The following is a 24599-nucleotide window of genomic DNA, read 5'->3' on the forward strand; positions in this document are numbered from 1 at the left end:
TCCCAAGCCTCTCCCCATGGAGCGTCGCTCCAACGCCAGCCACCCTGGGAACCATCAGCTGAGCTTTGCTGATGCCTTTTTTTGCGCGGGGGCCCAAACCCAGATGCAGTATCTAGGTGTGGTTTAGCAAGTGCTGAGTAGACTGTGGGATAATCCTTTGGGGGCATAGATCTCATCCTCCAGAAAGGCCAACCCAGAGCCCAAACCAGCGAGTATCAGGAGGAACTGCTAGAGAAGGAGGGAAGAGAAAAATAAAAATTACAGAGCACGTAAATTTACACTGATTCACCCCATGCTTGCTGATCTAAGATTTGTAAAGAGGGATTTCAGTTGATTTCAGGCCAGTTTGCTCAGGGTTTATCCAGCTGGGTCCTAAAAACCTTCAAGGGTAGAAGCAGCACAGCCCCTCTGGGCAACCTTCCCTTGCGTGGCACATGCTCCTGTTGCCCCTGCACACACTGGTGTGAATACAGCAAGCCTAGCTGTGAAAAAGCAATAAATTATTGGAGAAAACCAGGGAAATGCGTGGAAAGCAGGCGATGAACGGTGAGCTCCATCAGGGAGGACTGAAGATGGGTCTAAGGGCTGCACTCAGGGGCTCGAGGAGCGCCGAGGAGGTGTCTGAGGGGCGACAGGCGCTGCCTCGCATCGGGCCCTTCAGACGGCACCAACACTTGCTGGGGGCGGGTGGAGTTTGTTCCAACTGCCAGCTAAGCTGAGAGTAAAACGGGCTCCTTTCTGTAGTCTGGGCTTGTCAGGCTCCCTGAAACACATCTTGTTGTAATCTCTTCTGCTAAATTAAAGCACAATTTATTTCAGAAGAAATACTTGCATTTAAGTGAGTTACAAGTAGTTGCCATCTGGGACTTAGAGGCAGTTTTGCCCCCTGTCGTTTTGGTCATGTTCTGTTTTATTACAGCTTAAAAGGGTAAACAATTTTCATAAAAATGAAAACACTCTGTACCTGCCTAATGTGATTTGGGAAGCATGAATGAATTTTTCAGAGGCACGCTACAGATCTGGACTCTTTTCAGAGGGCTGTGACATTGAGAAATGGCTCCTGCTCACTCTCCATATGTTCCTTTTTTGTCGGTTGGTTTTGTGGTTTGTTTTTTTTTTTTTTTTCCTTTTGTGCTGGGAGAAAAATTAATAAAGAAAAATGAATGAACCATCCTGAAAATGCTCTGTTATGTTTCCCAGCCGCCTGTTTCTCAGACAGACAGTTATTAGAGCCTCGGAGCGGGGAGGCGTGATGAATTTCTCCCGGGTGCAGATGGAAGCGGTGTGGGATTCTCGCTCTCCATCTCGGTTTCCAAACTTTAGTCCCAGAGCGTGGCTTTGCTGGGGAAGAGGGGACTCTGCCTTCCTCCTCAACTTCTTGCCCGCTGAAATGCCCCTTGCAGCAGCAGGACACCCCCCCCCCACCCCCCCCACCCCAGAGGATGGGGCGCCTGGACCCCCCCGCCCCTCTCCGAGGTTTGCAAAGCGCTTCCTAACTGATGCTGCTGCTGTTTTAATTACAAACCCAGCGCTGGGAATAAACACGCTGCGAGCAAACTGAGCAAAATGCGGCTGCGTTGAGGTCATCGGCACCGAGGGGGTTAAAACCTGCCCGTCTGTCTCCCGCTAATGACCCGAGAAGCAGCGGGGGAGATGCCCCGCTCCCTGCTGGGGTGTATCTGCCCGCAGATCAGCGCCTCTGCCGCGCTAAGCCCCTGCTTAGAAACCGGAGGGAGGCAGGTCTGTATTTAGGGCTCGGGCAGCCATTTCTTGCCCTGTAATTAGGCTTTTTCTGGCACGGCTCCCGCCGGGCAGCAGCAGCCCCGGCCGCGGAGCCCGCGGGCAGGGAAGCGCCTTCCCCGCCCCGCCGCGCTCCCTGGAAGAACTGAGGATTTAGGGACAGCAGCACCAACTGCAGCTGGCAGGGAGGAGGTGGGATGAAGAAATAAAAATAGCAGGGATATCAATTCCCAGGATGTTTACAGCCACATGGAAAAAAAAAAAAAAAAAAGCCAAAACCCGAACCCAAAACCCGGGAAATCTCCGCCAGAGCGCAGGCGAGCCCCAGCCGTTTGTAAGGCTCCAAGCTCAGCCCCCAGAGCCCGGCTCCGGGGGTGACTGGTGGCCGGGCTGGGGTGGGTGGGGTGCGAGGCCTCGCTCGGATGCTGCGGGAGCATCCTCGGCCACCCCCGGACCCTCGGGACCTGCGGCTGTCCCCTCCGGCCCTCTGCGGCCCGCAGCTTGCCATCGGCCCCAGGAAGGTTTCTGAAGGGTCTTCTCAGGTCAGAACATTGGCCCGGGCTGTGCTGCGGGGCTCTTCAAGGGATCCTTTTTCCCAGGTATGAGGGAAGAACCTCGGGCTGAGCAAGCAGGGGCCGAGCGGGCCGCAGGCTGCTGGGGGCGAGAACGGGCAGCGCTGCGCTTGTAGGGGTGGGGTTGCCAAATACTGCGCCACTGGCTCAGGGCATTGCCCTGAAATCGGGTGGGTTTTGACTGAGGGAACCCCTTGTTGCCTCTGTTTACACTGGCCAGCAGCTCTGCGCTGTCAAAACCTTCTGGAGCCGCGGGGCTGGCCCTAACGCCTTTCTGTCCCCGCGGCCCACACTGCAAGTTTTGCTGCGGAGCAGCTTCCATCTGTCCCCCGGGCCGGCCACCTCCGGACACTGGAGAGTATCGGGGTGCGCCTCGGGCGGTCCTTCCCGTTGGGGGGAATCCAGGCTGCGTGCTCCAGGCCGGCTCGGGAGGTGGGTCAGGGTGCTGCGGTGGGAACGGGCAGCACACGGGCTTCAGAAGCGCTCTCCTGAGGCAGGAGGTGGGTGGCTGGCTCTGGGCGGAACTGGGGCTCGTAGGCTGCACCTCATGCCAGTCTCTGTTTGCCACAGACCAGATCAGGACGAGGGTGTTTGCTGCTTTTTTTACAGGACACAAGACCCTTCAGTGTAGGCAAGACACAAGAAGGGTTTCACAGAATCATTCAGGTTGGAAAAGACCTTTGGGATCATCGAGTCCAACCAGTTTCATGTCTCTGAACTCCAGTGCCTTCTCCCACCCTCCCTATTTCCTACTCGTTGGTATCCCCGGGCTGGAGAAGGAGCAGTTCTGGATTGCCTTCCCCTTCTGCATCATGTATGCCATTGCTGTGCTGGGGAACGTCACCCTTCTCCTCATCATAAAGACAGAGCCGAGCCTGCACGAGCCCATGTATCTCTTCCTGGCCATGTTGGCCTTCACTGACCTGGTCCTGTCCACATCCATGCTCCCCAAAATGCTTGGCATCTTCTGGCTGGGCTCCAGGGAGATTGGGTTTCTCTCCTGCCTCGCTCAGCTGTTCTTCATCCATACCTTCTCGTCGGTGGAGTCAGGCGTGCTCATGGCCATGGCCTTGGATCGCTACATGGCAATTTGCCGCCCGCTGCGGCACTCCAGCATCCTCTCTGTGCCGGCGGTGGTGGCCCTCGGGAGCCTGGTGCTGGTGCGTGGGGTCCTCCTGGTGAGTCCCTTCTGCTTCCTTCTCCATAGGTTGCCCTTCTGCCAGCATCACGTCATCTCCCACTCCTACTGCGAGCACATGGCCGTGGTGAAGCTGGCCTGTGGGGACACCAGAGTCAACGTCATGTACGGCCTCTTTGCAGCTTTCATAGTGACAGGCTCTGACGTGATCCTGATCTCGGTGTCCTACACCATGATCCTGCGGGTAGTAATGAGGCTGTCGTCCAGAGAGGCACAACTTAAATCCTTCAGCACTTGTACGTCTCACATCTGTGTCATCCTTGCGTTTTATGTCCCTGCCCTCTTCACGTTCCTCACCCACCGGTTTGGGCAGAGCATCCCTCCCCACGTCCATATAATGGTGGCAAACCTCTACCTGCTGGTGCCCCCCATGTTAAACCCCATTGTTTATGGGGTGAGAAACAAGAAGCTCTGGGACAGGGTGGTCCTCCTCTTCCAGCAAAAGGGAACCTGACCCATAGGTATGTGCTTCAAACTGTGCTCATAATTTTCTGATGATGCTGGTAAATTTAATGAGAGTTAATGCTGTGACGATTTATTTGTTCAGGGAGGGGCTCTTCCTCAGTGACTGGAGTTTGAATGCAACATTCTCGCAGAAATCAGTACACTGTCTCTTCTGTTATCACTGTCCAGGACGTTTCATCTCTTGTGTGATGAAATTTGGCATAGAGACATTCAGTCCGGCTTCTACAGCACTGGGAGATGGAAAGTTCACCCCTCCCAGAAGTGAAACTCCTCACTGTTAAAATTCTTTCACTATTAAAAATAATGTCCTCTCATGATTAAAATATTTACACTGCAAGGATGCGTATCTCCAAAAGATGTTCCTGCGTCAGGTCTCGTTTTATGAAGTGTTCCCTGGAGTGTGTGGTGGTCTTTAGGAGACCTGTAGATGTGGCGCTCGGGGACGTGGCTCAGTGGTGGACTTGGCAGTGCTGGGTTTATGGTTGGACTTGATGATCCTAAAAGTCTTTTCCAACCTAAATGATTCTGTGATTCAATGGGACGGTGCTCAGGTGGGAATGGTGAGTGTCCTTGTGGAAGGAAATGGGTGGAATTCAATTTTAACCATTAACATTTGTTTTTTAAGGAAGGCAAACCCTACAATAATCCCGTGCTAGCAAATTCCAAAAGTCTTATGTAAATGTGAAGCCTTTCAAAAATACCAGAAACCGTCGCTGATGCAATTATTTGGAGTGACCTATCACAGGGAGAGTGTTGCTTAGAGGATTGCACTATCCTAGCGTAAGTCAGCTATAATCCTGGTTTTGGCTGGGGTAGAGTTAATTTCCTTCCCAGTAGCTGGGCTGTGTTTCGGGTTTAGTGTGAGAATAATGTTGGTAACACACTGATGGTTTAGTTGGTGTTAGGTGCTGTTTATGCTGGGGTCAGGATGTTTCGGTTCCCCATGCTTTGCCAGCGAGCCGGTGCACAAAGAAGCTGGGAGGGAAAGGAGCATGGCCAGGAGAGCTGAGCTGAACGAGCCAAAGGGATATTCCACACCACGGAACGTCCTGCCCAGTATAGAAACTCGGGGGGGGGGAGGTTGGCCAGGAGGGGCCGATCGCTGCTTGGGCATCGCTCGGTGGGTGGTGAGCGACTGCACTGTGCACCCCTTGGCTTTTCTTGGGGTTTATTTCTCTCTGTTATATTCCTTCTCATTACTATCTTCATCACTATTATTATATTTGATTATTGTTATATTTTATTTTAGTTTCATTATTAAACCGATCTTATCTCAACCCACGAGCATTACTCTTTTTCCCCGACTCTCTTCCCCACCACAGTGGGAGGGAGCAGGCGTGAGCGAGCAGCTGTACCGTGCTTGGTGGCTGGCTGGGGTTAAACCACAACATATCCCCCAAAACAGGCAAACCCGTTTTACAGAACCGCTGCTCTACGTCTGAAAAGGGTCGGCACCACGAGGTGAAGGTCAGATGACCTAAACTCAGGGCGTGAAACTCAAGCACGTTACGGACCTCTGCTCTATTTTTGGTGCAAGCTGAAGGGCACTAATGGATGGAGAGGAGAGCGCGGACCTGGCCTGGCATTTCTTGGAGCTCTCTATCTTCCGGAGCAGCCCCGACTATCGTGGCCACCCACAAGGAGCCTCGGGCTCTGTTATCTCTCCGTGAGCTGGATACCGGTGGGGAAGCAGGAGGGGGACCCCCAGGAAGAGAACATGTGCTTCTGCTGAAGTGAAGCAGATGTTAGGCTGCAGACAAAATGGGAAATGAGTATTTTTTTGGCACCATTTCAGTATAATACTTAAATTTCAACTCAGTTCATCCTTTTTCTTCAGATAAAACAGAAGTAGCTTTTCAAGGACTGCAGATGAGAGGCGGGGGAAGCCAAAGGAGGAGAGACAGGACTGCTGTTCGTCTGCCAGCCGGTCTCAGAGCACCCAATTCATAAAGCAGGGCTGCACCATTTCTTGTGGACTGACTGCTCGAGTGAGGTAGAACCCCCATTTTTCTGCAGGCTCCACAAAAAATGTTGTTTTCATTTTCATTAAGAACATGGAGCTGCCCTCATGACAAATGTCACAGAATCCCCGAACCCTTCAGGCTGGAAAATCCCCTCGGGATCAGCGAGTCCAACCCTCAGCCCGACTCTACAAAGTTCTCCCCTACCCCACATCCCCCACAGCTCATCCCAACGGCCCTGAAACCCCCCCAGGGATGGGGACTCCCCCCTCCCTGGGCAGCCTGTTCCACTCTCGGACCACTCTTGCTGGGAAACATTTTCTCCTCCTGCCCAGCCTGAGCCTCCCCTGGGGCAGTTTCCAGCCGTTCCCTCTTGTCCTGTCCCTGATCCCCTGGGAGCAGAGCCCAGCCCCAGCCTCTCTGCAATGTCCTGGCAGGAGCTGCAGAGAGGGATGAGGGCTCCCCTCAGCCTCCTCCTCCTCACCCTGAACACTCCCAGCTCCTGCCCTGCCTCCTCACAGGATTGATTCTCCAGCCCTTCCCCAGCCTCGTTGCCCTCCTCTGCCCTCGCTCCAGCCCCTCCAGATCTCTCTCGGGTTGAGGTGCCCAAACCTGGACACAACCTCCAGGTGTGGCCCCCCCAGTGCCGAGCACAGGGGGACTGTCACCTCCCTGCTCCTGCTGGTCACACCGGTGCTGATCCAAGCCAGGAGGCCGTTGGCTTTCTTGGCCCCCGGGCACGCTGCTGGCTCCTGTTCAGGTGCTGGTCAGTGAGAACCCCCAGACCCTTCTCCCCCAGACAGCTCCAGTCACCCCTTCCCGAGCCTGTAGCCACGCAGGGGGTTGTGGTGGCCCAAGGGCAGGACCTGGCACTTGCCCTTGTTGAAGCCCATCCCGCTGACGTTGGCACCGATCCGATCTATCCAGGTCTCTCTGTGGAGCCTCCCTGTCCTCATGCAGATCGACGCTCCCGCTGCACTTGGTGTCACCTGCAAATTTACTGATGATACTGATGATGTCCGTCCATTCCACCAGGCTGTCTCCTCTGGTGGCAATGGGAGACGTCTTCTAAGATGTGTGTTATTTAAGTAAGAGATGACAGCAGGGGGTCATTGCTGGTCAGGTACGTGACTGGCTGACTCAGAGAGCTCCATGTGACCTACGGGATGTCTGCACACAAGCCATCACCGCCGCATGATGTCAGGCACTGGGCACCAACAGCTCAGGCTCCTTCTCTAGGATTCCCTTCTCTGTAAACAAAGCAAGCTGGCTGTGACTCGGGGTCACTGGGCAGTGTGGAGGGGTGGTTGCTGGGCTGGGGGGAGGTCAGCAGTGCCCCCCCGCCAAGGCTAACGCTACATGTGAGCTGCCCAGAGAAAGCGGAGGGAAAGCCGAGGGGGTCTGTCCCCAAACCAGGGACACAGCCCCTTCCATGGGGTGGGGGTGTACAGCTTGGAGGTGGTGCTTTGAAATCCAAGGGTGACAGATGGTCCCACTGCTGAAAAAGGCCAAACCTGAATGTTTTGGTGGGCAGCCCAGTGTTTCCAGGCGTTTCATCTCCTGATGATGGTGCCCGAGGCCACAGGAAAGGGGCATCCCGCCACCATCGCTCTCTCCCCGTGGTAGGCTCACGTCTGCCCTTCCCACCCCCACAGAGGGTCTCCCAGGAAAGTTCCTCCTCCCTGGCATCTCCTTGTTGAAACCAGAAGCCAACACCACATTCCAGTCCTGCTTTGACTTCACACCTGGTTTCTCACCTTATTTAGCTCCTGGTGCTAACCCAAAGCAATTCCACAGTAGCCTCCCACTTGACACTGGCATTTGCTCTTAACAGCACGTTTGCCTCATCTCCGCTGAGACCGTGGAGCAACAACAACAACGAAAGAAGCAGCAGAAGTACCCAGCGAGCCTGGGAGCCCCGGGGACTCTGTGGAGTGGCTCTATGAAGATGTTCCCTGGCAGCCTGGAGGCAAGATCTCAGGTGGCTCCTATTTGGGTATTGCTCCATATTTAAGGCAAAGCGATCTGCTTTTTCTGGGCTGCTTTTGGCATGGCAGCTGTTCCGTAATTTCAGAGAACTTTGTCAGTGTTACTGCAGTATTCGTGTTCCAGTGATTATTAGTATTTAAAGGGAGGGTGCCCACGTCAGGAAGAGCTTGTTACCCTCAGACCCTTCCCATGTCAGCGAGGGCTGTTTATCACAGCGGGGTGGGCAGCGGGGTGCGACAAACTGCCTGGTCCCCGGGGTGGTTGGTGGGGTCCAGACAGCCAGCGGAGATGCTGCGCAGCAGGCACCCGCGCCGGGCGAGGGGACAGTCACCCGTGAGGAGGAGCAATCCCTGCCTGTGGTACAGCTTGGCAAGGTGGGTGCGTAGGACTCAAATCTCAGCGTGCAGAAGCAGTGCCTGTACACCGCGGGGAGCTGCCAGAGCCCTCCTCCCTGCGACAGGGTGATTTGGCTTATTGCTTACTCCATTTGTGCTGGAAAACAGCACTCGCGTTCGTCCATACGAGAATATCCCAGTCTGAAACCCTTTGCTCTTGCGCTAGCAGATGTTCGCGAGGCTGCTTTTCTGGCAGCGCGCGGGTGAGTGCTTGCTGGCTGAATCCTGCAAAATGTTACTGCGCTATCTGAGTTCTCAGCTGTGCCCAGCTCTCAGAGATACAGAAACCACTTGGTGCAAAGGCACCCATATCAGGTCTTTGCTGTCAAGGTTATTTTTAGGGAAGGAAAAGATCGAGCCTGATATTCATTCACGGAAAGGAAGAAAATAGAGGTGCAAAGAATTTTATTTAAAAAAAAAAAAAAAAGAGTTCTAAAATGAGGGTGAAGCTCACAACCATCAGAGATGTGCTCTGCCACACCTGCACGGAAGGGACATGGGAATCCCATTTATAAAGCCCCAGAAGGCGCCTCGGGTATCTGGGTGAGGGAGTCACCCGGCAGTGGCAGAGCACGGGTCGGGGTATCTCCACGCTGCCCTTTCTCTTGCTCTCCTGCGGGACAAGGAACAGGCAGAGCGAGGGCTGGCGAACTCCCGCCGTGACGCCCAAGTCCGGAGGTTGGCTTTCTGTGCAAGATCCAGGTCTGCTTCCCCCCTTCATCCAGGACTCCACCTCTCAAGACTTTTTGTCCTCTGGTGCAAGCCAGCCAAGGCAGTACCACATCCCCCAGCCCAGGAAATCTGCTTTGATTTCCGTTCATTTGGACAGGACGGCTTCGGCACAAGCCTCGAAAGCAGAGGGGCGAAGCAGCGCTGTGCACTTAAAACCAAGTCACGGGTGGCAGCGCTGGCGGCAGCCCTGCTGTGCACGGAAGGTCGTTGCCTTCCTCATGGCTCTGCAGCATCCACCAGCCCAGGAGGGGCTCAGAAGGGCCGGAATAAATCCTGACTCCTTTTTTTCCTCACACAAAGCTGCCATGAGTGAGACCAACCAAGGAGCGCTGGTCTTTACTGAAGCCTAAAGAGGCACATGAACACCCAAGGGAAATTACAGAAAAATAACAAAAAATACCTTACGTATTCCAAGGCAGACTGAGAGCTGCACGGCTGTCGGTGCTTTGCACGTTACCTGATAAGATTTCACTGGGGTGACCCAAACAAGAGAAGCCTCCTTCCTCAGGCTGAGCCCCCCTCCCTGGGCTCCAGGGCTGAGCGCTGGCTGTGACAAACCTTCACGGGGTTTCCCCGTCCCCACGGCAGCCCAGGAGACCTGTCAGCAGATGTATTACATACCCCCCCACCACAGCGCCGTGCTTTGAGACTCACTTCTGTGGGCCTTGTGATCCAAACAACATCTTACCCCGTTCAGGTGTTGCCACGTCTCGTGGGGGGTGTGGGTGTGGGGGGGTGTGTGTGTGTGTGTGTGTGTGTGTTGGGGCTGTTACAGCAGAAGGAAACACGCCTTCTGCGTGGAGCCAAGAGTTTATTGTTGTTGCAATTAAAGTTTTAACAATCTTATAAAACCAGAGAAGAGAGTTGCTCTCTGTTCTAGTGTCACCTGCAGGCTCTGAGTCCCCTGTGCCCTCCCTCGTGCAGGGCACCGATGCGAGTGCGGGATAGGACGGGTCCCAGCAGAGGTCCCTTGGGGAGGCCACGGCTGACTCCCCTCTGGGCTGCAGATGACCTGCTCTTATCTCAACCGACTTCCCGTCCCTGGAAGAGGGCTTCCTCCAATCCCCCTATGACCTAATTTCCTTAAAAGCATTTAGTCAAAGGCTTTTGGGCATCCGTGTGTGTTACGGCCACGGGGTCTCTCGGGCTGGAGCCCCTCTCGGGGTCCAGCAGACTCCCAGATTGCCCCTTGCAGCAGCCTGGCTGACTCTGCCAGAGCTTTACCCGTATGTGTTTGCCCACATGCTTGGTGACTTTATCAGAGCCTCTGCAGTCCCACCAGCCAGCAGGTCCCAGGAAGCCCACAGAGCCCCTTTTGCAGGTGGAGTTGAGGGGCCGATGCGCCCTGCAGCACCGTGACCACGTGCAATAGTGATGCCCCTTGCCCAGCATCGTCAGCTTCACCCCCGAGCTCCTTCCAGACTCTCAGGTGAACGACATCTGGTCCCGGGAGTCAGTGCTATTTAACTGACATTTCTCTGATGCAAACCCCTCCTCCATATTTACTTTGAACAGATCAAGATCCTCTGATCCATTTGCCATGACAACAGTGTGAAAGTGTACAAGTGTAGGAATCTGAGGCAGAGAATTCACTGAGCTCCTCTGCTATGGCCTGATCACCCCTGAGTCTGCTTCTCACCCTTGGTCACCAAGTGGTCGCCCTGTTTCCTAGCTGGGTTCCTTTTAATGCAGTTAGGGTGTTCTGCTGAGAGGTAGAGGGTCCCGTGTAAGGTCCTCTTCCCATTAAGGTCTCTTTTCTCTTAAACTCCTGCTTATGTTCGACCTGTCACTTTTCACAGGCATTTCACGTAGGCAAAAGCTTCCCACCTCTCAGCGACTCCTGGGCTGCTGGCCATGGCCAGGCCAGGCCAGTCTTTGACACAGGAGCCTGAGGAGGCTTTTTTCATGCTGTAGACGGGCTTGTTTTTCATGCTTGTTTTTCATGCTGTAGATGATGGGGTCCAACACAGGCGGGACAAAAAGGCAGATGTTGTGGCTGAGGGGTGCAGCATTCTTCCCGTACGGGTGTATAATGACAGGCTGACCACGGGGACGTGGATGAGGACAGCGCAGACATGAGGGCTTTGGTCTGCTCCTCTCCGGAGGTGGTGCTGATCATGGCGTAGGACAAGGCGATGGGCACCGTGTCTGGGGGCAGGAACAGCCCCAGGGTTAGGCCAGAGAGGCTGTTCAGGGCAGAGTCTGTGCTCGCCAGCAGCGTCATGTCCAGTCTTTGCAATCCCGGCGTGGAGGAGTATCTCAGCGGCAGCAGATGGCCGCGTAGCCGTCAAAGGCCATGGCCAGAAGCACCTGGTGCCGAGGCAGCACTGAGGGGAGGGCGGGCAGAGCCGGGGCCCCCACGGCCAGCACGGAAGGAAGCAGCACAGGGGCTGGGGGAGCCTTCGATTCGCTCTCACCGTGAGCAGGATGGTGCCATTTCCCATTTCCCAGCACTGTGATGAGACCCGTCAGACAGCAAGGGGAGAAAAGCCAGCGGTGGGAAGGAGCCCCCGGTCAGCAGGAAAGACGGGGCACAGCTGCTGTTCCTTGGGGCCATGCTGCTGCATGCTGACGTCTCCCTGCCATAAAAAAGTCCCTTTCCATCAGCATTTCAAAGGTAACGCAGGATTAGATTTCTCAGGGCAATAAAAATGAACAGCCCAGTGTCTCGGTGTGCAGATCTCATTTCTTTTCTCCTCCTTGAAGATGTGCCAGGGCATTGATGAGGACAGTGCCAGCTCAGTCCTTTTTTTTCTGCTTTATTTTCCCCAGGTTCCTCACTTGTAAAGTCAATCCCAACGTCATTTATTGCACCGGGGCTACTTCCCTCCCAGGACATCGCTGCAGCCTCTTCTGTGAGCACTGCCATCCTTCCCTGGCACTCCGCGTCCCCGTGGGTCCCTCTCCAGCTCCTACACGGGGTCTGCAGCCCTGCCCCTCGCTCCCCGGCCTTTCTCACGCCTCTGCTCTCAGGCCCTGAGGCGCAGCCTCACCCCACGCACCCCCTGTGGGACACTGCGGGGGGACCAGGGTCCCTCTCCCCACCCTCCTCCTCTGGGCAGCGCTCCCCTTGCCGGGGGCTGTCACGGCAGGATGCGATGCCCCTTGCCCCCCCGGCTCTTGTCTGCCTGTCCCTGCTCGCAGGTCCCAGCCTGCCCAGTCAGCTCCCTCAGCTTGCTCGATGGATTTTCAGATTGCCACCCCTGCCCCTGTGCAGGATGCCCTGCCTGGAGCTCTGCAAACCACCACCCCTTGCCCGGCTGCTGAGTTTGGACCATAGCATTGGCAGATTTAGAACATTACCTTTTCCCTTCACAGATTATTTACTATTCTATTTGCTGCTGCCATTACTGCAGTTCTTGCTGACAGCCCATCAAGCTATCCAAAGCGACACGTATTTCAGTTGATATGTGCGTTAGTAATATACACAACAACCATAATTCTTAGCAGGAGTGTTGTTATTACAGCTAACAGTCATGAGTAGAATTCAGCAACGTGTACACAAACCCGGCTCTCATTCCTTCTACAGAACTGTCAACCAAGAGCTTCCAATCCACAGCCCACGGATACCTCAGGGAAATACACTGCTGTGTGAAATACAAAGCATAAAAGAAAACCCGTGCTTAAAGGGCTTAGGCTTTGACTGCAGGGATGGTACCTTTTGGGGTTGTAAGTAAAAAATATAAGAAAAAGTTATAAAATGCTCTTCTAACTTATGCTAATTTGCCTAGCTTGTCTGCGGGTCTTTTCGGGGGCTGCAGTGGCTGATGTGAAAGATGAACTTTTCCAGCCCTTGGCACTCAAGGAATTCACGCTCCATCTGCCTGCGTAAGCAGGGAACAGGGCATTGTTTAATTGGAGGGCATGCGGCTAAACTCATTAGGTTAGCCACAAAAAATGGGATGAGACACATTTCCAAGTGCCCCAGTTCTCAGACAAAGCTCCAGACATCTGCGCCTCCACTTCCGACTTTGCTAGTTAAATAATTAGCTTGATAAGTTAAATTAGCAGACAGCTTTCCAGGGTGCTCTATTTATCTTCAACGTGAAAACAGAGATTTAAGTATTTGAATCTGGGTGTGCAGACTGGAACGTGCGCCTTACCCTCATCATCTGTAAATGTGCTTTGGATGTCCCACAGAAATAAAAAGGTTGCTTTGTTCACTCCGTGCATCCTCAGCTATTCTGGGCTGGGTAAATATTCATTAAACCGGGGAAAGTCTCCCCCTCCCCCTGTGGAGGAGGGCATCCCACCCCCCCAGTGCCCCTGCACCTTGACCGCTCCGCAGCGAGGCTGAGGGAGGAATATTCCTGGCCTGCTGCTCCCATCCTCCTTTTACTCTCGTCCTTGTGGAGACACGTAAGCAACGTGTCTGCACGCAGGGAAAGGAAGAATTTCCACAGCCCAGCTGGGTGCTGTGCCACGGGGGAGGAGTGGGCGCTCTGCCTCCGGAGGATGCTCAGTCCCTGCCCAGGAGGACGAGCGCGGAGCTCGGTCGCGCCTCGCCTCGCCGCACCATCTGTCAGGCTCTGGGCACACGCGGCCCACAGGAACTGCCTCGCCACCTCCAAGCACGCTCAGCACCCGCCACTTCAGAGGCAGAGCAAACAGCATCCCGTCGGCAGATGGGGTATAATCTGTGTCTTGTGAAAGAGCCCGTGAGGAAACGCAGCTCTTAAAGCTCGACTTCGGGGCTTCGGCTCCTGTCTGAAAGGCGCTGTCAGAGCGCTGGGTGTTACTCTCGGCAGAAATGCCCCCTCCCTCCTCCAGGACTCCGCAGCTGCATCCCTGCAGGGTCCCTGATTGCAGCAAGAGGTGCCCGGGCTGTGGAAAACACCGAGAGGAAACGCTGTGATGGGGAAGAGATCGGGGTAGATGATGGAGATGGGTGTGGATAGATGGAGAGGGAACACGGAGCCAAGGGGGGGGCTGGAATAGCTGCCTGGGGGCGAGGTGAGGGCTTTGGAGGGTGGGCTGGTTTTGTCTGGCTTCATAGTAGCTCATAAGCTGTAGCGGATTTGTGACCAAAACAGTGCCGAGAAAACCCTGGTGTCCGATTTGTTTCTGAACAGCACTTACGCAGCACCAGGGTCTCTTCTGCTGCTCACCCTGCCCACCAGCGAGTAGGCTGGGGGTGCACAGGGACGGGGGAAGGGACACAGGCAGGACCCGCTGAGCTAAGGCGGGTTCCATGCCACAGGGCATCGTGCTCAGCAGTGAAACTGGGGCAATGAAATGCTGGGGTTTCAACCCCAACCCCACATTAAGGTTGCCATAGGGGTGATTCCCACAGTCCTTCACAAAGAGGGGGTGAGGTTCCCTTTAAACTTCCCTCTGGCCTTGCAGGGAGAGCCGTTAGGTAAACGAGCCCCAGGGGTCCCGCACTGAGTAAAGAAAGGTCAGGTGTCCCACCTAGGGGATAACAGCTGGGACCCCTGGCAGGAGGGGCAGTGTCTGTGTGTGAGGGGGATGCATTCTGCAGAGTTCCCTGCTGGGGAAGGACCTCCCGCCTCCCTGGGACTGGGCTCCAGGCAGGTCTGGCTTTGGTAAACGCGGGCTCTGTAGGGATTCAGTGTGGGGCTTCCTCGGTCTTATGCATTGGGCTTGTTGACCTGGTTGTCTCCCATCCCTTCTATGGGAGACTGCATTTCACTGTTTATTGCCCCCATTGCTGGTTGTGCGGTGTTGTTGGGATCATTGGGATTGATGTCAATTATGTATAACCTGATAGGCTTGTTTGTACCCCCAGTGCTCACCCATGTACTGACCCTTTTGTGTCAAGCACAATCTGGTTATTGGTTCATCTTGATGCTGGCTGTGTCCTTTCTGCTAGGCCTGATAACTGGCAAAACAGGCGAGGAGGAAGGGGGGCCATTTGCTGAACATTGGTGGGGTTAAACCACAACAGGAGGAGATGGATGGATGGGAGGGATATGGCCTGAAACAGCCATAGGAGTGCATCATTATAGACCAACAAGCCAGCTGTAAACCTAAGCTACCCCTTATCACAAAATCTGAATGGAAAATCACCCACCCATAATTAAAACACGAACGATGAAGCGAGGCTGGCGTGGAGGCGCATTGACCCTTCACATGCCCTTACCTCTGTTCGGCTGAAGGCCTTAGGCAGAGGGACAGGAACCACGCTCCTGGTGTTTCCCATGCGGAGGACTCTGTCTGGGTTTATAATGCCTGTGTGAAATCTCAGTGACAGTCACCTGGGACCTGCTGTGAGGGCTGGGGCCACAAAATGCCAACCAGCTACACGGTCCAGGCAGGGGATGGTCCTGCCCTTCGTACCTGGAGCTGCTGGAGGCAGCACAGGGCTGAACGCTGCAAGAGCAAACCCAAGGGTCATCAAACGGGTAGGAAATGCTGGTCAGATCCGCGGAGCCGGAGCGGCAGGTGGCTGAGCACCACGGCAGGCTTTGGGCAAGCTTAGGCATCACTCTGCGACCCTGCGGTGAAGCTGGGGAGTCTCCAGAAGATGGTTCTTCCATTTGGGGTCTGTCGGGTAGGAGGGAACGTGCCCTGCGGTGGGACGGTGCTCTGCTCTCGGGGGGCCGGTGTGCCCTCCCTGCCACTCACACAGCCGTGGGGCTCCTCCAGCATCTGCCAGCCGCTGCGGTTTGGTGTGTGGGTTTATCTAATCACTTTAATTACCATGGTGCCTGTTACTGGGTGGTGAATGCATGGGTCTACTGCAGGAATTCTTAATTCCTGTGGAGTGGAGCCTGGGGATCTGTGCGCACAGCAGCGGCCCTTTAGCCTGGGCAAAGAAAGGTCGAAGGACACATGATAAAAGGCTGCCAACAACAGCAAAATCTGGTTTCTGAGTTCACTTTGGGCCAGACAGTGAAAACTCCTGCACTTCCAGCCAGATGAGTCTTTGGGATGTGAAAGAGAAACTCATCATCGTCTCAGAAACATTATCCCTATCATTTCTGGTTTGGGGTGGGAAGCAAGCACGTGTCTGTTCTCTGACTGAAGAGAATTTGGGCTGTAAGGGCACTGAGCAGAGAGGGGAGGAAAAAAGAAAAGATGAGGCAGATCAACTATGATAAATCACTCTGGGGTTTCAAACCTTTGTTTGTCTGAAGTTACCAAAGGGAATGGATCAAAAATCTCTTTGTATCCAAATGGCGTTTCCTGAGTTTTTTTGCAGTAGCACTGCAGTTGCCATGACATCATATTTTTCTAGTGACACAGGAAAAAAGTTATGGTCCTGTTCCCAGCCAGTCCTTGCACAATGTGGCTCCTGGCCCCAGCCCTCCAGCCTCACCCACAGGGTTGCTTGTGCCCCTATAGCTTAAGCCCCCTCTTTCGGGCTTGACAAGCTGCAAAGGATCCCCCGTGTTTCACAGACGGATTTTCTGTCCAAATATCTCCGTAACGTGCAAGTGTGAAAAACTACCAGAAATGGTTGCTGCAGGAGCACGGAGCCATTAGGTACCTTGGCTATTTCCATACTGTTTCTTGGCGAAAACAGCATGTTTATTTACTTCTCAAAAGCAATAAAGCATCTTTTGCTAAATCAGAACAAGTATGTTACCGTTCACCCTCATTTCGAGTCGTGTGGGAGAACACAACAAACATATCACACGGCTGGCTGGATTCCGTTGTGATTGCATCCCGGTCCCACCGGCTGTAAGGCCTGTCTCTGAAATGCTCTATTATGCTGACGATCCTGACAGAATTCCCTCTAGAGCTAGGAAATCGTGCCTTACACTATATATAACCCCGGAGGGGCAGCGCAGCGCCACTTAAAGAGTATTTTTGGGTTATGCTGAGTGAAGAGAACTGATTTTATTTTTTTCTGCTCCTGTTATTTTGATAAGCGTGGGGATCAGGACAGATAAAAATAATTTTACCTGATAGTCCTCTGGTTAACCTGCTTCTTAGACTGACATTAAACTTGGAATAAGAATCCCTTAAAAGGCTCTGGAGTTTGATTAATTTGTTATATTTTTAAGCAGGGGTTTTTAAGGTTCCATTTCCAGGCAATATGCCACAGCAGTTAACGGGAGGGTTTCACTGTAGAGGAAACACAAATGCTTCTCTCGCAAGCACAGAACCCACCACCACGTTTTTCATTGCACAGACTCTGTTAATTATCCTAGCCCTGGTATTTGACTAATTCTTTTTCTTAACACCTGTAAAAACTGCAAACGATGTCTATTATGAGATAAATGGGAAGGCTCCGGGAGGGGAGGTGACATCTCCCAATGGCTGAGGAAGAGCAGCCACAGATCGCAACTGGTTTCTAATTTATATAATTTAACATTATTTACTGATGCCTTTTCCTACCAATTGCCACAAGAAGCAATCCTCCTCTCGTGAAATCTCAGTTGTGAGTCTGTGCTGTTGTTGTGGAAATTCCCTTCCTTTCTTCCCAGAGTGATATCGTGTGCTCCTCCGTCAGGGGTTTGCTGTGGCAACCTGCTGCCTCCGGCTGGAGTGATGCTGCCGTGAAAGGGGAGAACGATCCATCAACCTGCTCGTCTGAGCTTCCCATCAGTTCAGGGCTGCATGATGCAATTCGTAGGGATTCAGGAGTTTTCTGTCATGCCTAAACGAGACCTGAACCAAACCTGGGCTGCGCAGGCTGCAATTCGGAAGAAGGGAGAGGACCCCAAGAGCACCTCGTGGGGGTGAGCGCTGGACCAGCCTCGTGCTCACAGCCTCTCTGCTCACCACATTCCCTGGCTCTGAAGGACATCCTACCCCAGATTTCCACCTCAATTTTTTTTCTGTTCATCTCACAACGGCCATTGGAAATTGTGTTATTCTCTATGCTAGACAAGCCTCTGCCAGCCCTGCATCATGTCCCCCCTGTGTTGGCCCTCCCCAGCCTTGGGCTGTGTCTCTCCACCGTGCCAGGGGTGCTGCAGTCCTGGCTCACGGCCATTAGCCTGTACCCCGGTGTGTCTCAGCTCTTCCTGATCTGCTCCCTCACCTTTCGGGAGTCGACGGTGCTTTTTGCCATGCCCCTCACCAGGCTGGTGGCCCTCTGCCCCCCTCGGAGCTGTAGGGCCATGCCAACAGGCACAAAGGCAGCCAGAATAGGCCGACGCACCCGCAGAGGAGCACGGTCCTGGCGGTACCCGGGTTCTCCCTCTCCTCTGGCTGCCTGGCGACGGGGAGTGTCTTGCCCCATCGCCCTTGTCTCATCCCCCAGTGACCTGGCTGCCCTCCAGAGAGGTGGCATTCAACACCATCGATGCCCCAAACCTCATCTCCTTCACCGTGGGCTCAGATCTCCGTTTTGTTGTCCTCCGTCGTGGTCCTTGTGACATCTCTCAGCATTGCCTCTAAGAACAAGGGCCTCAGGGTCGTGCAGTCTCAGCCGCCTTCATCCCAGAACTTGGCCAGCCCATCCTGCACGGATCGGGGAGAGAGGCACCCCCATCTCCCACACCCCGATGGCACCCCATCCACACCTCCTCGCACCCCTCTCCGATCCCGTCCTTTACAGCACCCAAACTAAGCAGATTTATAAAGGCACCATCAGCTTGTTTCTTTATAAAGAAGCTGTAGGTGAGAAGAGCAAACAGGCGCCTCGCAGACTGCAGAACCACGGGATAACTTGGGCACTCCAGGGGTTTTGACTGATGCCCCTCTCGAAGCAGGGCTGGCACGTGGGCTGTGCTGCTGTTGCCTGTGCAGCCTTTCCAGGAGCTGCGCTATTCTCTGTACTAAAACCTGCGGAGCCCAGTGAGGTGAGGGGATGTTTTGAAAGATCATGACCCAAAGCAACTGTGTTCTCCCTGGTAACTCCAGAAACTTCCACCAGACTCTGCTGTGCTGGTTGTCAGCCCCCTTGTGCGAGGAGTCTCCAGTCTTGGTTTATGACAAGATTTAAGAGTAAGATAAACCCAGCCCTTATTATTTCTATGTATTTTCCTGTGTTGTATAATAAAATAGCTAAAACATTTGAACTTGTCACCTTTGTCCCGATGAACGAATGGCGCAGCCTGACCCGCAGCCTCAGCCCGTGCACTGAGACGGCCCCTCGGATGGGAGGAGGAGGGCCAGGCACAGCAAAGCCCCGATGCCAGTTAGTGTGGTGGGATTTGTTTGGTGGGTGACGTTGGGAACTGGACGCCCTCAGCCTGGGGAGAGGGGGCTCTCTGGGACCGTGGGTGCCTGGGGGTGAGGCTCTGCTCTGTGCATCAGGATGGCAAATGCTCCTGTTGGGGCAGGTGAGAAGAACCTGAACCTCCCGAGAGTCAGAGTTCAAAGGTTTTCTCCTGTATCAGCTGCTCTAAAAGCAGATGGTGTCCGTGTGTGTCCCCCCCTCCCCAGCCCTAGAGCAGGGCAAGGTAGGTGCCAGCTCCCCGAGTGCAGCGAGGGCCATGCTGGGGACCCTGTGCTCTGGGTAGTGCTGCCCTCGCTGTGTTTCCCGTTAACGCAGCGAGGAAGAAGAGATGGGGGTTCTTTGCAATCCCTCATCGCTCCTGTGACCCTCCCTGACACACGCCCGGGTGTCAGGGCCCTTTGCGAGGGTTTTCTCTCCGCAGGCCCCCGTGCACGCGCTGGTAGGGAGTGCACATGAGAGCGCACTGCGGAGTGGGGGAAACTGCCTGCAGCAGCGCTTAGACACGAGGAATACACCCAGAGGCATCGCCCCCCGGCCCCCTCCCTCCCCAGTGCGGACACAGGCAGGCTCTGCAGACGTGGTGCTGGGAGGCGTTTATTGGGTGGTTACAGCCCCTCGATACGCAAAGGGCATCTCCTTGCCCTCGGAGTGGCGGAGCGGGGCCCGGGGTGCTCAGTGGTACTTGCGGGCCAGGGCGTGAGCCACGACGCCGACCAGCTTCTGCCAGGCAAACTGGCAAGCGGGGGTGAAATCCCTGGCGAAGTGGGAAGCCAGGACAATGATTAGGATGTCTCCAAGGAGCTGGAGGAGAAAGAGGAGAAGAGACGGGGTTAGAGCTGCTTGAACCGTTGTGCTGCAGCAGACCACGGAGCTGGCGCTGAGCTGGGGCCCCCCAACCTCTCGAAGGAGGCTCCGTGCTCCTGCTGCACACAGCTCCTCCAACGCCCTCCCCACCTGCCGCGTCTTCAGCTCTGAACAGCTTCTTCCTTTATGCAAGCTCTCTGTCTCCCTGATTTTCCTGCTACAGACTTCCCTCCAGTCCCTCTCCTTCCCGTCCCGCACCCCGACACCACCCTGCAACCCACACGCTGCGTTTCCTTTCTTCCGACTTCTCCCTGAGCCTGAATTCCCCTCCTGAAAGGACCCTCACATGCTGCACACTCCTCCTCCTCCTCCTCAGCCCCCCGCCTCATCTGAGCGGCCCTGGGGCTGCAGGGCTGGTTACGGGGGGCACTGACTCACTCCCCATTCCCTGGGAATGCTACAACAAAATTCTGTCTTTCCATAGAAAGCTCCGGGTTTGAGGGAAACAATGTTTGCTTCATTCTTTAAAAAAAAAAAAAAAGAAATAATGAAAGAAAGAATGTTGAAATTATATCCCCCCCCTAGTTTTGGGGATGCTAAAGCAATTTGGCCTGAGAGCCACCCTGCAGCACTCTGTGGGGTTTTTGTCTTTTTCTATTTAGATGTAAATGAAGGAAATGATCCATTTCTACTGAAAAGTGTTGGAGGAGGGGGAAGGTCCCATCCATCCCGCGCTGGACGAGGCAGAAACCTGCTCTGTGGTTTTTGAGCATCAAAAACCTGCACGTGGGTTTTGCTTATCTTGCCGCAGGACCTGTGATTTCCTCAAGCGCTCCCCTTGGCCTCCCTCTGCCTCCTCCAGCCCACGCTGCACCTTCCCCTGGGTTTGTTTCTTTTGCCCCCAACCAGATCTCCTTCAGGTAACAATCTCCCAACACCGTCTCCTCCCTCCTGCTGTGCTGGTACTAAAAATGGGCCTTTTTAGTGCGAAAGTCACCCACACTCTTGCAAACAGTCCCGCATGAGCTGTCATCTCGCTTGGGGGCTGCACAGGGACTCTGCCTCCACCAGCCCCTCGGCGGCGTTGTTGGAGGCAAAACCCCAGTTTCAAAGGAAAATCTGACTTTCCCCACACGACACAGGGAAGGGGCTGGGACTGCAAACACGGCTCACCCTGAAGTTCTCGGGGTCCACGTGCAGCTTGTCGCAGTGCAGCTCCGACAGCTTGGAGAAGGTCGCCTTAATGTTGTCCAGGTTCTTGATGGCTTCCCCGAAGGAGGTGAGCACTTTCCTGCCGTGGGCGCGGACCATGGGGTTGCCAGAGATGGCGGTGGGGCTGGAGAGGTTCCCGAAGGAAGCGAAGAACCTCTGGGTCCAGGGGTAGACGATCAGCAGCCTGGGGAGAGGCGGAGGGACACAAGCAGACACACAGACACGTTAACGCTTCCAAACGCAATCGCCACAGTTTCTCTACCCCGGGGTCAGCCCAGCCGATGCCCCAGAGCGGGACCTACCTGGCCAGGGCCTCGGCACCGCATTCCTCCACGTTGACCTTGCCCCAGATGCCGGTGATGAGCTGCTTCTCCTCGGCTGTCCAGTGCACCATGGTGGCGGGTGGAGGCTTTGCTCGGCGTCGCAGGAGGACACAGACCCCGTAGCTGAGCTGCGGACCCCACGGAGGCTTTTATCCCCTGCCCGCAGCTCCTCCCCGTCCTTCCCCGGGGGGTCATTGGCTGGGGCCGGCGGGGGGGTCCCCACCAGCGGGGGAGCAGAAGGGGGTGGCCAGGGTGTGGCACGCTGAGAAGGGGCCTCTGGTTATCCTGAGCTCAAGAGCTTTGTCCCTTCCCCTCTGTGCAGGCAATTCTCCATCTCACCTACCAGACGAGGGTCCCTTGGCAGAGGAGGGGCTGCCCAAGCCACGGTGCGACGGTCCAGCAGGATTCCACGTGCACACGTGCCGAGAGCCCTGCACCTCGCCTCTCCCAGGGGCTTTACATCTGCCTTGCCTCAGCCTCTGTCAGCGGAACGACGAGTGTCCCGGCCAAAATGCAGAGCAGCCCGGAGGGGTTTGCCACAGCAGACCTGCGCTGCCAGAGGTTCCAGTCTCCTGGCACCGCCGGGAGCTGGGGGCAATGCTGGGGGTGTTCAGAGGATGCTCAGGCTTCGCAGCTGAAACCTGCATTAACCCTCTTGTCCTCCTGTAACACAGCTTGGCCCGCTTGGTTCACTTGTCCCTTCTGGAGCAGAAAGAAGCTCACCCAAACGTTGTCCCCTCAGATGCAGGAGGACCAGCCAGGGGCAGCGCTGCTGGACAGGGAGCAGGGATCAGACAGCATCACCCCTTTCATCCCATTTCTGCCTCCATCCGCATCCCTGAAGGGCAGGTGAAATGGTTGTTGAGCACAAGGTTTGCCACTGCAGGATCTGCTGTGGGCGCAAAAAGCAGCAAAAGCTCAGCTCAGGGATGCCCAGCCCCGGGGGGAGCCCAAGGCCTTTCCCTCCCGATCCTGCCCTTGCCATATTTCACATTTTCCCCCATGTTCAGCAGGGCTGTGCCCAGCCTCCTCTGCCAGGGGCAGATGTTTGGGCTTTGTGTGAATTGTCCCCCCAGGACCCCCCCGAGCACAGAGGGGGTGATGAGCCCTCACCAGGAGCAACACCCTTGCGTGGGGGGGGGTGGATCTCTTCTTTTATTTGCCGCATAAACCCCCAAGAAACGCTGTCCCTGCTGCAAGCACAGGGGCTTTGAGCCAGGTCCTGGGGCAATCCACTGTCCTCCTGTGGTTTTCCAGAGGAGTTGAACTGGGCTGAGTAAGAGTCACTGGGTCTGGCTGGACTAGTGACAGGGTAGGAGGTGAGGTGTTTGGATTGCAGCAGAGTTAAAGCGCTCAGCAGGATTCTCTCCAGACATCAGGGCTAGACTTTCTCCTCCATAGACCACCCCCTGCCTTCTTAGCCTTTTTCTGAAAACACAGGAATGGAAGGAAAATCCATTAAAATAAAGAAAATTAAAATCATAAAATCACTGAATCCTTCAGGCTGGAAAAGCCCCTCGGGGTCATCGAGTCCAACCCTCAGCCCGACTCTACGAAGTTCTCCCCTACCCCACATCCCCCACAGCTCATCCCAACGGCCCTGAAACCCCCCCAGGGATGGGGACTCCCCCCTCCCTGGGCAGCCTCTTCCACTCTCGGACCACTCTTGCTGGGAAACATTTTCTCCTCCTGCCCAGCCTGAGCCTCCCCTGGGGCAGTTTCCAGCCGTTCCCTCTTGTTCTGTCCCTGATCCCCTGGGAGACAAGAAAACAAAGCAAGAAAAGAGAGGGACATTTTCAGCCTGATAATAATATCTCTTTTCCCTTTTAGATGTAGATTTTTTTGCAATGGAATAGGGATGGATAATCCTCATTCGATTTGCCTACATCTGCCTTTTCTCAAGAAAATCCAGTGCACGCGGGCTGGTGTGCTGGAGCATGCTGAGGAACCAGGCCAGGCCTGGGGTATGCCTGGGGAGGGAACGTGCAGGCAGAATGGTGCCAGTGCCAACCCCCTCCACCGCTTTATCGGCCCCCCCAGGACCCGCCGGCCCGCAGCCGCGTCCTGCCATCCCACGGGACACACAGTGGGGGCAGGTGAAGCAGCCCAGGGGGAGGACACCCCCAGGATCTGTTTGCTGGGGGTGCAGGGGTGGGAAGCCTCGTCCCTGCTCCTGGGAGGGGTACCCCAGCACCCCAGCAGGACCCCTGGCGCGGGGAGGAGCCCAGCCCTGCCCTGCTGTAGGGTCTAACCCCAGAGCTCTGCTCGGCTCCTTCCTGCCCCAACACCCCGCTTGCAGGAGGAGACCTACTTGTTCAAATAATTCAGTCATTTCTTCCCGAAATCTATGAACAATCATGTCTACGAATAGCTGTCATGAAACCTATGAAAAATCATGTAAGAATCTGTTTTATTGGGACCCTGAGCACCCGACCAAGACACTGCACTGTGCCTGCCCAGACCCCTGCAGGGAGGAGAACACTTTGGGATTTGCTACGGATCCTCTTCTCACGTTCTCAGTGTCTGCCCTGACGCCAGAAGCAAAGTGCCTCTCCCCTCGAGTACTGTGTGTGAGAAGGGGCATTTGTTTAATACCCGCGAGTGGCTCAGGGGCAGAGCGGGAGGTCTGCAAGTGTGGGTGAAGCGGGGGTAGGACACAGGGCGAACAGGCTGTCAGAGTCCCTGGGATCTACAGCTGTGCCCTCTTTTTCCCTCGTAAAAAGTAAGCCCGTCCTTCCAGCCAAGCTTTTACCGTGTCGTGCTCCGTTCAGGCAGGGCAGACGGTGCTTCCCACGCCAAGAACAAACTCTGCGCCCGAGTCCTGCCCTGCAGTTAAACACCCAAAACACTGCGGGCCCAGAGCCACATTGATACATCCCGAATATTATTGGTAGTCACCACCGTTAGCAGGGTTGGGACCCCCATAACTGCAGAATGGGCGGCACAGGGTGAAGAAGAAATGCATAAACAAAGTCTGGGCAGGTCTTGATAGCAAAATGTTTATCTAAAACCTACCCCCACCCAGCTGGCTGCTTGGCCAGCATGACTCAGCTGATTTCTTACAGGCTTTACGCCAGGAATGAGCCAGGGTAGATTAAAGTTTTCACTT

At 55.0% G+C, this 24599-nt stretch overlaps 3 protein-coding genes across 5 annotated transcripts in view; 1 reads left to right on the plus strand and 2 right to left on the minus strand.

Annotated features, from left to right (window-relative positions):
* LOC141958828 (olfactory receptor 51E2-like) overlaps positions 1 to 24599 on the minus strand; it is a 138327-nt gene that overhangs the window by 29937 nt on the left and 83791 nt on the right. The gene's annotated exons all lie outside the window — the stretch shown is intronic.
* Positions 3020 to 3964, plus strand: LOC141966835 (olfactory receptor 52R1-like). Its single transcript, XM_074919996.1, has one exon. The coding sequence runs from the start codon at positions 3020 to 3022 to the stop codon at positions 3962 to 3964; it is 945 nt and encodes a 314-aa protein (XP_074776097.1).
* On the minus strand, positions 19813 to 24262 carry LOC141966858 (hemoglobin subunit beta). Of its 3 annotated transcripts, XM_074920048.1 has the most exons (5): positions 24243 to 24262; positions 22604 to 22918; positions 21470 to 22328; positions 21129 to 21351; positions 19813 to 19952 (listed from the first exon to the last, which is right to left on the minus strand). In XM_074920048.1, exons 3-5 carry the CDS (start codon positions 21559 to 21561, stop codon positions 19824 to 19826), a joined length of 444 nt encoding a protein of 147 aa, XP_074776149.1. In that variant the 5' UTR covers positions 21562 to 22328; positions 22604 to 22918; positions 24243 to 24262; the 3' UTR covers positions 19813 to 19823. The 3 variants fall into 3 exon arrangements, with proteins under 3 accessions (XP_074776149.1, XP_074776160.1, XP_074776168.1); XM_074920059.1 differs by lacking the exon at positions 24243 to 24262 and having other exon boundaries at positions 21470 to 22382; positions 22604 to 22631; XM_074920067.1 differs by lacking the exons at positions 22604 to 22918; positions 24243 to 24262 and having other exon boundaries at positions 21470 to 21618; positions 21834 to 21916.

The sequence above is a fragment of the Athene noctua genome, chromosome 1, assembly GCF_965140245.1.
Source record: "Athene noctua chromosome 1, bAthNoc1.hap1.1, whole genome shotgun sequence".
NCBI classification, from domain to species: domain Eukaryota; kingdom Metazoa; phylum Chordata; class Aves; order Strigiformes; family Strigidae; genus Athene; species Athene noctua.

Coding starts and splice junctions, on each gene's coding strand:
- LOC141966858 (XM_074920048.1), bottom strand. CDS start 21,561: ATGGTGCACTGGACAGCCGAGGAGAAGCAGCTCATCACCGGCATCTGG. Junction 21,352..21,469: donor GGTGCCGAGGCCCTGGCCAG/GTAGGTCCCGCT, acceptor GCCTCTCCCCAG/GCTGCTGATCGTCTACCCCT. Junction 19,953..21,128: donor TGGACCCCGAGAACTTCAGG/GTGAGCCGTGTT, acceptor TTTCTCCTCCAG/CTCCTTGGAGACATCCTAAT.
- LOC141966835 (XM_074919996.1), top strand. CDS start 3,020: ATGTCTCTGAACTCCAGTGCCTTCTCCCACCCTCCCTATTTCCTACTC.